This window comes from Pleurodeles waltl, chromosome 7, assembly GCF_031143425.1.
Source record: "Pleurodeles waltl isolate 20211129_DDA chromosome 7, aPleWal1.hap1.20221129, whole genome shotgun sequence".
Classification (NCBI taxonomy): Eukaryota; Metazoa; Chordata; class Amphibia; order Caudata; family Salamandridae; genus Pleurodeles; species Pleurodeles waltl.
In genome coordinates, this window is record NC_090446.1 from 1,085,500,733 (window position 1) to 1,085,514,130 (window position 13,398).

Below are 13,398 nucleotides of genomic sequence, written 5' to 3' on the forward strand. Positions count from 1 at the left end.
ACTGGACGGTGGTCAGCTGGTCACTTTTTCAGGAGTTGGTGCAGGGGACTCTGGTTAGCAATTTTTCACCTGTAGCAAACAGGGAGTCCCTCCTTGAACCAGTTGAAGCCAGGCAAAGTCCTTCTTGTGGTGAAGCCCAAGTGTGCAGCTGGTGCAGTCTTTCTGAGTGCAGGGTCCAGGTGCAGGCCAGGGGTCCAGCAGGGCAGTCCTTCTTCTCCTTGTAGTTCTTTCTTCTTGAAATTTGGTGGGGATCTGAGGCGTGGGTGCAGGTCTGCCAGTTTTATCCTTGCTCCTGGGTGAAAAGCAGGGGGGCCCTGGTTCTCCAATCAGGTACAGGGTCGTCCCCCTGTGATGACCACTTCCTGGGAAGTGTGGCAAAAATCCATCCCAAAAGGCAACAGTCTCTAAAAATCCAACATGGCTGAATCTGATTTTTGGAGGTTACATCTGGCTGAGCCCACCCACTGGTGTGGCTAAAAATCATAAACACACCCCTCTCCTGCCCTCTCCTAATCTAATCAAGGGGGCACCTAATTGTCTGGGGTTGCAGGATGTGGGGGTGTTGCTGGGTGCTGCAAATGTCCTTCTCTGCCTTTGAAGACCAGTTTGGCAGCCCTCCCCCTTCCTGCCTCACCATCTGCTGAGGGGAGATTCTCTCCCCCAAGCACATTCCTTTGTGTGAAGTCAGGCCACTTCACACCTCATTAAAGTAGCCTGGCAGAAGCTGCTGCAGGCTGGCCAATCAGAGCACAGCAGCAAAAACAATGCAGAGCTGAAATTGGCAACTTTTTAGGTAAAGTCTAAACTTTTTACCTGCACTAGTTATATTAAATCCAACAACTGGAAGTTGTGGGATTTATTATAACAATCAATTTGATACCAAATTCTTGGTATGTAACATTTAAGGAGACTTTAAAATTTAAAATAAAGTCTGCCCATTCTAGCCTATGAAGGCCATTTACTTCAATGAGGGAAAAACGAATTTGGCTGTTTTTACCTCACCAGGGCTTATAAATCTATTTTTATAAAGTCCCTGCTTATAGTTACATGGCACCCAGCCCTAGGGGCACATAGGGCACACCTTAGGGGTGACTTATATGTAAAAATAAGGTAGTTTAAAACTTTGGAAGTACCTTTAATTCCAAAGTCGAATTTGCATATAACTTTAATTTAAAAGCAGCCAGCAAGGCAGGCTTGCTTTTAAAATGACACTGGGCACCTCAGCAATGCACCTAGGTGTGCACCACCTATGCTGTGGTCCCTAAACCTACATGCCCTACCATATACTAGGGACTTATAGGTAGGTTAACTTAGCCAATTATAATTAGCCTAATTTGCATATCCATTTTACACAGAGCACAGTCCCTGGGACTGGTTAGCAGTACCCAGGGCACCAGCAGAGTCAGGAAAACACCAGCATAAAGTGGAAAATGGGGGCAAAAAGTTAGGGGGCCTCTGCAATCAGCCCCAGTTTCTCACAACAGTATTATAATGAGATAATGGATTATTTTGGCTACTAATAGTTTTCTACTGCATACTATATTTCGTGCCCATTGACACTTGCATGCTGAAGCATAGGGCAAAATAAGCCACTTACCGATTAGTATTTAGTAGCTACCAGGCACCTATCTATAAAATAACTCATCATGGATATCGTATAGTATCATTTTCTAATCCACAACATGGAGCAGCAGACAGGTAAATATTTAACAACTCTTAGACAATGCAACTGATTCATGTTCACAACTGCGTTGTGCTTTATTTGGTACATTGCGTGTCAGTGACAGAAACAACTCTTACTTAGAGATATATGAATTGGCAAACGTTTCATAGTGAGCATTGTATAAAAACCATGATATTATAATTATTATTTTACTATCCTTAAATATTCCACACATTTAATGAAATATAGCATATACTGATTGGAATACTCACTGGAATAGAGATGAGATTGGTATGTGTCCGTAGTTTCAAAACACATTGATGGAATGTCCCTGTTAGTGGCTGGAAGAGAAGTGTTTGTTGCTGGTGTCTGAAAATCAGGAGCTTGTGATCTAGAATTCAGGTCAATTAAGACACTGTTTGGGGCTGATGGTTTGTTTGTTTCCACCTGAAATATAAAGTACACAACACCCTTAACAATACCTCAATCGTGCCTTATTAACACTAATAGCTCCGGTCAGGCAGTAATGTGGTGACGATATTTTATGTCGATGAGCATGTAGATGCAAACATGGATCAGGAGATCGGAAGATGCAACACTTTTCCATTTGCACATTTCCCTATTTACTGCATGCTAGACCAAGAAATGACTAGTACCTCCCTTCATTGATATTGTGGTTCATTGTCTTGAAAGATCCCCATTTACATTGTAGTGTAATTTAAAACCACCAAGGCTGACAGTATTGAGTGAGCACTTGGGAATTTGGTACTGGATGTTGCGTTTGCAGAGCACATATTGCTGCTTGGACTCTGGGTCCAAACATGATGCACTGATTTTCTCGAATGCAAATTGATTTTGCCTACCTGTGATTTGCTTGTTCAATTCTCTGAAATAATTAAACCACCTTGAAATTGGAAACTTGTTTTACAGGCTTATACCATTTTCATCCTAAAAATGGTGGGCATTTCTTGCAAGTGAATTGGATTCATATGAGCACTCTAAACTTTTACAAAATGTTGAGACACACATTTTTTTTTATAAGTGCATCTCTTTCAACAAACATCTTTGTCCCAATGGACCAAATGGTGAGCAGGACCAGAGTGTGCAGCGCCGATGTGCTCACAATCATTCAGGTAGGTGACCTAAGATTGTCATGGATTAATCTGGGGATTTGCTTTTATCTATTTAGATTACACACAGATTTAAATATGTTAAAACACAAAAAGACACATAAGTAATGTAATCCAGCAACATTATCATGTAGGAAAACAACCACCTTTCAAGTACTTTTCAAAGATGATTATTGAGTGGTTCTCCCAAACTTAGGGAACATATTCCTTAGTAAGGGACTGTTGGACCTGGCCCTTTTTGCAGGGTCATCCCCAAACTTTTTGCCCCCTTCCTCCTATTGTTTCTGACCTCTTGCTGTTGGCTCTAGGACCTTGAGCACTTTATCACTGTTGGTCAGTGCTAAAGTGCAGTTGCTCTCCCTTCTAAAGTTGGTAGGATTGGCTTACACCTAGTTGGCACATTTAATTTACCTGTAAGTCCCTGGTACAGTGGTATCCCTATACCCTGAGCCTGTGAATTATATCTAAATGTACTTGCCAGGTCCAGAACTCCCTTTTTACTACATGTAAGTCACCACTAAGGTAGGCTCTACCTAGCCCTATGGGCAGGGTGCTACATATGTAGAAGACAGGGCATGTGCCTGGCTGCATGGCCTGTCCTGATAGTGACAAACAGCCTATGGGGTTTTCACTGCTGTGAGCACTGCCTTCTCAAAGTATTGCATTGGAATCCCCCTGCCTTATGTATAAGGGGTATTGTCTGGTTCATGAGGGGTAGCGCAGGCATGTTTGTATGGTTGTAATAGTAGTGAGAAATGCTGCTTACTGGTGTAAGTGGATTTCTTATTACAATTTTAGAAATGCCACTTCTAGAAAGTGAGCATTTCTCTGTGCTTATGACTCTGGTGTTTTGCAGCTTGACTCCAATCCAATTCTGGGCAGGGTGACAGCTGGGCTTTCTGTATATTTTATAGACAGCCTGTACACAGGGAGGGTGGAGGTGTCACAGAGGTGCATCGACATATTGAATGGTCTTCCTGGGCTCAGAGAAGGGGAGGCAGGGCACACCTGCATTTGTAAACGCTGTGCCCTGGCCTCACACAAAGGGCTTGTTTACCCCCAACTGATGACTGGAGCCTGTGCTAGAGGAGAGATAGGGACACTCCTGGAACCAGTTGTAACTGGTTACAACCTCCTCTCCCCCGCTTTGTTAACATTGTGCAAAACTGAGTATAAGTTCAGGGGACTTTCCCCATGTAGGAAAGACACTTTTATCATGCTTGGATCTGGACACAGAATGCTGCTGGAGGGACTCACCTGGAACTGCCTTGGACTGCTGCTGCTGCTGTGCTGACCTGTGACCTGCTGGGTCACTAGGAGAAACTGCCACTGGCTGCAACTCTTTGTGCCGTCTTGTTGCTGGACCCTGCCACCCTGTGCCCCAATGTCTGTCCTTGGGGGCTGGGTGCTATGACCCCTGCCCCCTGCAATTGCTTGCTTCCAATGCATGATGAGTACTTCATTTGATTGCTTCAGCACGCGAGGAGCACTGACCTTGATTTATTCTTAGCGCCTTGAGAGCGCTTTCTTTTTCTAAACCTCGTGCCTTGGGATGTGTGTTCCTGCGTTGCCATTGTAGAATCCCCGCTGTGACCCAGACATCTTGTATTTTCCAAGTGCATCTGAAACGAGGTGTGTTTCATGCCCATGGGGCATGGGAAAACAAAGAATGGTGCAAGCGCGCTCCTTGCAGTGCCCACGGGGCGGCAAGCACTGAAACCAGTGCTCCTGTGGCACCTGTAGGCGCTCACTTGTGCAAAATTCACCGCTGCGGTCATGGATTGTGGAGAACACTTGCCCACCAGGTCAGGTGTGGGCAAGTGTGGGAGAGCAGCCCCAGGAGGGAGGGAGACCTCATTGGAGGCCCCTCCTACTCCCAGGGCCACCCCAGGGCCTGCAACATTGTGAGGACGTGCTCGGGGGGAAGACACATGGTCCCCCGAGTGCAAGCGGAGGCTGGAGCCTCTCCCCTCCTTTTGGGTGTAAGGAAAACCTCAGCAGGGAGGTTGTGCAAGGTGTCTCCTGGTTAGGAGGGGGCACTAGAGGAGCAGGACACGGGGAGGCAAGGTGGATTCCATCCCCCCATCACTGCGCTAGGAGTGTTAACATTTCTACAGTCTTTTTTTATCCTTGGGCTCGTTGGGCCCCAGAGAGAGTTAGGCGGGGTCCCTGTTGGTTGCCTCTCAAGGCAGATAAGCAGGTGGGTCCTGCCCACAATTTCACCACCACCCCCCTGGAGCCAGAAACGGAGCGTGAGAGATCCCCCGTTTGGGCACGGATGTCCTCGTGTTCGCTGCGTCTTCCTGCTTTGCGCTTAGGGTGGAACAGCTCTCCGATCTATGGTGAGCCTACTTTAGTGATATTTCACCTCTTTTGAGCATTCATGTTGGTTTCATGAGGGTGTGTTTACCAGGGTGGTATGTTTCTTTTTGTTATGACTCGCCATATGTTTTCAGATGTTCCTCTTGTGGACATTTATAATGATTTCATGACATATGCATTGTTTTAGTAATGTTCTCCTGACTAATGATGTAGTGTACAATACAGTTTATATTTTATATAACTTGGTGTTGTGTTTCCTTTATGATGGGGATAGTGCATCACATGTGTTGTGTGTGTTGTGCAAACGCTTTACACATTGCCTCTGGAATAGGCCTGACTGCTCGTGCCAAGCTACCAAGGGAGTCAGCAGGGGTTATCTCGGGTGTGTAACTCCCTCACCCTGACTACAGTGAGTGGGTTCTGCCTGGCTTAGGTGCCTACCCTAGCCAACCAGAAACCCCATTTCTAACAGGGACCAAGGAAACAGAGTCAAGTGTCTGTGGTCAATATGTGTATTCCAAGATAATTGTGGTACCATAAGGAAAGATAGCTTTGCTGAATGGAGTTATCAGCTGGGACAGTGTCGTTTGAGGATATTCTCTTCCCTTAACCAAGAGCCACTGCAGGGATTTGAGACTGTCAGATCTACACATTCTGGAAAGTAGTCGGACATTGGCATTCTAGGTGTGCTGATTGATGATACTGCAGCTGAAAATCATGAAGAACATTAAGAAGAGCATCACTTTTATTTAATGTAGATCTAACATCCACTCCCATAACAACAGAGTTTGATTCTCAAGGGAAATGTTAAAGGAATCTTCAACGGTTAGGCAGGTAAAATAATCAGTCACTCACAACTTTTGCAATATGATGGCTGTTGGGATGAAAAAAGTAATACGCCTGGTGAGAGACATCTACCTTTGCCCTGAGTGCCCTGATTTTTTGTCATAGGTGAACACGGATCATGTCTGTGCACCTTGACATAGGCCTCTCTCACTGATTGTGGTGTTGTTGGCCAGGAGTGGTGCCTAAGGTGCTATCTTCATAGGTGTGGAAGGCTACTGCCTTCACCAGGAGTTAAACAGCACAAGCGCAGTGGTGCCAGCATACCGTGTAGAGATCAGTAGTAGTGAACAGGTACTTTTAACCATGTGTCACTGAAGTGAGGCCTACATACTCACTCACCTTTTTAAAAGTTCCGGTGCTGTGTGCTTAACTCACCCCTGGCCTACATCAGTATAATGTGGAAGTGGGTGCGTGGTGGAAATAGGTGCTGAAAGTATGTTCAGTCGCAAGAAATACACTACACAGAAGATAAAGTGTGGTATAGTGTGCACATGGTAAATGTGTGTACTGGCAGTGTGTGATTTTAAAATAACACACAGTGGTACACTGAGTGCAGAAGTACCTGCACTGGTGCATTCCATAGAAGACCTTGGGTTCCATTTTAGGAGGCCTAGACCTGCCTAGTAAAAACACGAGGTATCCCCCAGACAGCTTTGTGTATTGCTGCATTCCTATAAGCTGGGTGGGACTAGCACTGGGTGAGGTGAAAGCCAGCATCCAAAAGGCTCTTTGATGCAGTGGAAGATCACAAGATCACAAGAAAGAGGCACATCTCAGGAAGAGGTAGGTGGGGCTGATAAGGGAATCAAGGGCAGGATTAACCTTTTGATGGTCATATCACTGTAGCTGACATCCAAGTGTGAACTCTGGTCACTCCTATGATCCTATTGTAGGTTAATCAGGTTCAGAGTCCTGCCTGCTGTGACAGAAATCCTTCAAGTGGAAGAAGAAAGTGGAGAGAAGTCCATTTCAAAGAATCAGAACCCTAACATAAAACTTCAAAGATACAGACACTAAATCACATCTTGTGTCTGGAAAAGGACAATAAATATGGGATTTTGAGACCCCAAAACTTTGTCATCAGCTAAGCAGCCAGATGGGCTGTGTGAGGAGTTTAACTACTCATTGTCAATACAACTGATCAATGTTCACAAATGTTTTGTGTTTTATTTGGTACAATAAGTGACAGAAACACCTTTAACTTAGAGACATACGAAGTGGCAAAATTAATATAGTGTGCACTGTATAAAAACTATAATATTATTATTATTATTTTACTATCCTTTCATAAAACATAGCACATACTGATTGAAATACTTACTGGAATAATGATTAGATTGTTGTTAGAAGATTCACAACTCATTAATAGAATTTCCCTGTTAGTAAGGAAGGAAAGCTCTGCCAGACTTCTGACTGTGACCAGGGCTAGGGGACCAAGCCTGCTAGTTTCCCTGCTGTTTGAGGGCACATCACCAAAGAAAGCCTATATCAACTGAACTGGAGCACCAGCGCCTGCCTTATCACCAAAATCATTGTGGCTGTGAGGAAAGAGCATTGTAGGGAACGAGGTCCATAACGGAACCCTGACATGAGTACTCCTTGTGCGAGTTGTGAGGAATCCACCCCCACAACCGTAGGGCTGTAGTACATGTGCCAGAGTGAACTGGTGACCCCCTATGCCAGGAGGGGCTGCACTAAAGTGAATTAAAGATTGTGGTGGGCGAAACCTGTACCTGCCCTGAGTGACCCATATCACATATGCCGGATTGCCTTGGCTACATAATATGCCATCATACGAGGTCACCACTAGGTGAGGCTGCCTGGACGACAACATCAGGCCAGGGTGAGAACCTAAGTGGTGACCCCGTATGCCAGGATGGACCACCTGAGTCACTAAAGCCAAGGGATCTTGGCCATTGCCCGAGACCAAGAAACTGCGTGCATTGTGCCACTTTGTAAATCTGGCGTGGGGATTTTGGCCATGTTGGGCCACATTAGCATTAAAAACAATAATGCTAATATGGCGCAAGGAGGCACTAGGCCCTCTTAAATCTGGGCCTTCGTCTTTTAAATGGTAGTCAAAATCCTCCAGTGGGGAAAATTTGGGGGCTGGATCTGAGGAAGTCATCTCAAATATCGGTAGCCATTGGACAAAGTCCTTGCCTCAGTCTAATCCAATGTTTGGACTTATTTCACTTTTAGAGCTCAGAATCCTCCAGTGGCACAAGGCTGCAGGATATATCCAACAATGAGTGGTACTAGGCCAGATACCTTATCATCAAGACACCGGATTCACTAGCCCCGAGAAGTTGCACCTTGGGCTGATTGGCTTGGGTGGTTGGTCCCAGTCCTCTGGTGGGCTGGAAGTCCAAGTATTTTCTAAGTCCCACATTTTCAGAGTCAATTAGACACAGCCACATTTTCCAGGACCTGAGGAAAAGCACTTGTGTGACAAGACACACTCCAGCAGAAGCCACCAGCATGATACATTCCAGGTCTAGGTACTTTTGGTCAGCTACACACTTCAGGGAAACAGCCACTTGCAACTTGTTGCGTAACTGTATCTACACAGGGTGTTAGCCAGCTGACCCATAGAGCCTATTTCTTTGTCCAGGTTACAAGCAGGAGCAGGTCCAACCCATCTGGTCTTCTCACAGGTCTCAAACAGCAGATGTAGTCCGTCTTTTGTTCTCCCACACATCTAGAGAGTGCTCTGAGGAAGGTACACTGGGTTGCCACATTTACGGCTGGCATCAACTAGTGGAATGGGTGGCTCCTGGTGTCTTTCTTACCAGTGTGGTAAATGTTCCCAGGCTAACCCTAACCATTTTTGCAGCAGATTCCTTTCGCCCTACTGTAAACAATCCCATAGTGCAACTCACTCCCAAAATCCATAATGGGAAACCTTGCTTTTTTGTGTAGAGCTCACCTTCCACTGGGTTTGGTGATCACCTAGCTGTGATAACTTGTAAAATGGCAGCCATCTTTAGAAGTTAATAAAGTTCCTGGGTGCATCCTAATTGGGCGTCCTGCAAGGGGAAGAACAATTTCACCCCCTCGCATTTAGGCTAGTGTTCCTGGGGTGCAGCAGTTTTCACACATATTTGAAGGTCAAGCACTGACTGTGCAGCTGCTGGAGTACTATTGCAAATTAGCCTCTAGGAGCTCCAAACAGTGAAATGTTAGCTTTCTGAAAGTTACTTTTCCTAAATATGTATTAAAAAGCCAACTCCACCATTCAACTTGGCTTTTAATAAATTTAAAAAATAGTGGGTGAACCATTTCTCTAGCTGGTCCCAAACCTGAGATGACAAGATTCATATTTTGATTTGTACTCTACTTTTTATTGTAGGACACCTAGAGCCTTCCATAGTGGGAACAGCATTTGTGGCCTTGCCACTGTAGGGCAATAGTCACATTAAATGTTTACAAGCACCATTTTTAAATACCATGTACATTAACTTATAGGCTACCAGGCCGAAATAGTGGAGACTTATTAATATTTAAAAGGGAGGTTTTCCCTTGAAAAAAAGTATTCTTTTTACAGGTCGGACTGCAGATTCAAACTGCAGTTGTGACGCTACGCTAGTAGGGCTGAAGCTGTTTACCCTGTCACACTAGTGAATGGCACAATACATGCTGCAGTCCACAGGCAACATTTAACTTTCCGTGCCATGGGTGTAGTTTCCACACCACATACTGTGGCCTTATCGGAGACTCAAATATGCCAATGAGGGATTATCCAGTTGCTACATGTTTTAGGGTCAGAGCACATACACTGGAAAGTGGATAGCAGAGCCCCAGTGTTCAGAATCTGAAACCCAGCAATAAAATTCATTAAAAACTGGGGGATGACCACGCAGAAAGGGGCAATTTCTCACAATAACATTTTTAGTTCCTGAAAAAACAAAACATGTTTGATTTATTCTTGACGAATTCAGTACACGTGCTTGGAAATCGTACAACAATGTGAACAAGTTAAATAAACATTAACAGATACCTATAAAATTAATCTGGGGCAGAATGATACACACATGTAGCGTGATTTATGAGTGCAAATCCACTTTTCCATCAAGAAAAAAGTAGGTTTCACATTTGGTAATTGATATACTTATACAATGGTTGTTTGGGAAGTCAGTGTTCAAGGGTAGGAAAATGCTAGACGTTTGTGCACAACCACAAATGTACCTTTGTATGTATTCACAAACTATTTTCTGATCCATTCTACCCTGCAAAAGTAAAGTGATTTAATCATGTCAAGATAGGAGTAAATGCCTGTTAATTATAGGAAGAAAATGGGAACAATCCTAAATTGATGTAGTTGTAGGGGAAAGGATTTCTCCACAGGGCAATGTGTTTTACCTGCGGAAAGACCTTCATACAGTTGCACTTGCTCTTGCTCTAATGTTTGTGCCTGCAAGAAAATGCACATTTATGTTCTTCTGTATTCCTGCATTTGAACATGGATATGGAATGTATGTTATCAAATTTAGGCACTTCACATACTCCAGTAGTCTCTGTATTACGTGTAGTCTGGACCGCATTAGGACTACATAAGAAGGTACATATATAAAATCCACATACATTCACAATAGAGTGTTTATATAGACTGCAACATGCACAAGGACACAACAGCTTAGTAGAGACTTCTGACAAGTGCGAGCCCTATGCTCTCTCCAGTGCTTAATTTGTGGAACAATGAGTATAGGTGCCTGGAGCTCAGAAAATAAGCTTGCAGCCACTGCTATTCCATGTCAGTTTGCCAAATACCAAGCCTGGGTAGTCTGGAATCCAACCCATGCTTTTTAACTCACTCTTGCAGGTTCCTGTTTTACTCTTTTGTGACGGTTTTCTGTCTTTCTCTTTCTCGTTTGTTTTCCCCTCGCTTGTTCTCAGGAAATATCATTTGATTAAACTAAATGCTAGACCCCCAAAAATAGTGTCATTGGGCTCCATCGAGAACCATTCGTCTGAAATTAAGCACTGGCTCTCTCTGTGAATGGGAAATGGGAAACTGAGAAGTACAGAAATAGGGTGCTCAAAAGGCTTAACTGTATTGACATTGAGCACGAAGACATGAAGATGATGTCAAGGACCAAAACATCTGAACTAACCTAACAGGAGTGGGAGGAGAGGGCATAAACACATAGGACTTGAGCCTATAATCAAATCTCCACTAATTGTTTCTTCACCAGCAGCACCAAGTGTGCCATAAATTGACTGACTACTTGACTGTAGGTCATGAGGGAAGCACGTCTACACGGCGCATATTAAGGGCTTGATTTGGGGTTTGGCGGATGGGTTACTCCATCACAAACATGGCAGATATCCCGTCCGTAATATTACACCTGCTACGAGATATAATTCAGTTGGAACACGGTGGACAGGATATCCGTCCTAGTTGTAACACAGTAAGACGTCTGCCAAATACAAAGTCAGGGCCCTAGTCCAATATTCCAAGGCCTCTGATCAATACTTCGCGGTACATCACTCAATCAGTGCATGAATAGTAAATAACTCATATGAAATTGCATTTAAAAGAGGGTGCTTGTATCACATTGTTTCATAAACATTAATATGAAGGTTTTTTAAATACAATTTTATTCTGATCCTAATATTTTAGAACTTTTTAATACAATCCCGCGCACACCAACTAACAGGACTTGGGAAACTGATCCAGCAGGACTTGGGGAACTGATCTATCCCTTATATATTTCCCGCTTTTTCTTTTAAGGATCATTCTTTGAAGCACAGATCGCTTCCAATGAACTCAGTTTTTTGTTTTTTTTAAACAAATAAAGCAGTTGCAATCACAATAATACGAAAGTAACCTCTGGCGCTTTGGGCAGCATCAACAATTCCCTATTAGTTTATTTTCCTGGGGATATCATTAACAGAGGACAATACCAGTGGCATTTAGAAAGCAAGCTCTTTACAGACTTCAGGCACATTTACCGAGGGGGTCATTTGGACCCTCGGGAGGACCATCCACCCTATTTGGAATCCTCCGCCTGCCTGCCCCTTGATATAGCTGTGTTTTTCCTTTGATGCTATTTCAAGACCAAATTGATATGTCAAGTGAGCAAAAACTGCATCTGAAGGGAAGTGGGCATTAAAGTGGTGGGCAAGGTGCTGCGCAAATGAGCTTTCTCTGCTAGCACGACTCCCTATTCCAAGGTTTCTGCTTGTCCTTTTCAAAGGTTTTACATATCAACAGTGTTTCGTTGGTTATCGTAGCTTCACATGAATGCTGTGGTCGAGTTTCGTTGTGGAGCAAAAGCAGAGGAATGTCCATCATTAGTGCACCAGACGCACTGTCAACAGGGGCTCAATAATGTGTCCCATGGCACCTAAGTTACAGCTTCGTTGTACTGTCCAGCAGGGGGGGATGCTGGTCCATTTGTCTTGCTTGCGCTAGGGCTCCCTCACTAGTGAAAAAAATATCCATGTCTCAAACGTTGCCAACGCTTCACAGAGAAATATTTGCACAATATAGACCCTTTTTAAAAGTAGCGTAAAGGGAGGACTGAATCCCACTAACAATGCAGTTTTTAATATGTTTCCAGATCATGTAACAGTTTTCTACGTTGTCTTCGGATTTGCGTTTTTGGCCATGTGTTTGCAGCCATAATAATTTACTGACATCGAGGTATTACGAACATAAACACGATAACACCTGCTATTGTAATCCATATGAAGTCCTGTGTTCCCAACTTCTTTCTGGAACTGAAAATTGCTCGTCAAATGCATTATATGTTTACTTTCAGATTGGCACTCGATCTCACATACTAATCGTAGTGTGGCCATTCCTGGGACATATCCAGTGCTCAGCATCAAGGGGTCTCAAAATCTTCAGGAATTTTTTAAATAAATTCTATTGACTGGTATTTTTAATTGTGAGTGCACGTTATCAAGCAGAATGTAAGTTGATAACTTGGAATCAACCCCCACCGCAACTGTTAAGCTTTGAGGTCCTCGGGCATGTAAATTACAGGAGAATTGTAGAATTTGCACATCTCGCTGCTGTGATAGGGTGCTTGCATGTGCGATTTCTGTACCTGCTTATCATGTAATTGAATTCCATTCTCACGTGGCAACACATTCCAACGTGGGCTCAGCTTCACAACTGCACCCTCAACATACCAGATGCTATTCTCATATACAGCCTCGTTGGAAGCTGTAAATGAATTGCAGTGTCTTAAATGTGGGACTTTTGAAACAGTATATCAGTGTTGGCATTCTGTTAACCTGTCCACAAATGCTGTCCTTCTGTCTGAATCTTTTCTATTGCTGGTTGGACTTTTTGGAAGAGCCCTCCTCACCTTTGGAGCTTCGTCTACAGCTAATGTTAGGAAAGTTATATTTTTAGGTTTCAGGTGCGGTAACAACTGTCAGGTATCTGAGGATACAGGGGATGGTCATTGAAGGTTCCTCTAC

General features: G+C 43.9%; 1 protein-coding gene across 2 annotated transcripts in view; it reads right to left on the bottom strand.

Annotated features, from left to right (window-relative positions):
* Nucleotides 1-13,398, bottom strand: part of TOM1L1 (target of myb1 like 1 membrane trafficking protein) — a 501,668-nt gene that overhangs the window by 211,079 nt on the left and 277,191 nt on the right. For both annotated transcript variants that reach the window (XM_069200030.1, XM_069200031.1), the window contains exon 10: nucleotides 1,936-2,110. In XM_069200030.1, coding sequence (XP_069056131.1) covers nucleotides 1,936-2,110 — 175 coding nt within the window. The remainder of the gene's footprint in view (nucleotides 1-1,935; nucleotides 2,111-13,398) is intronic.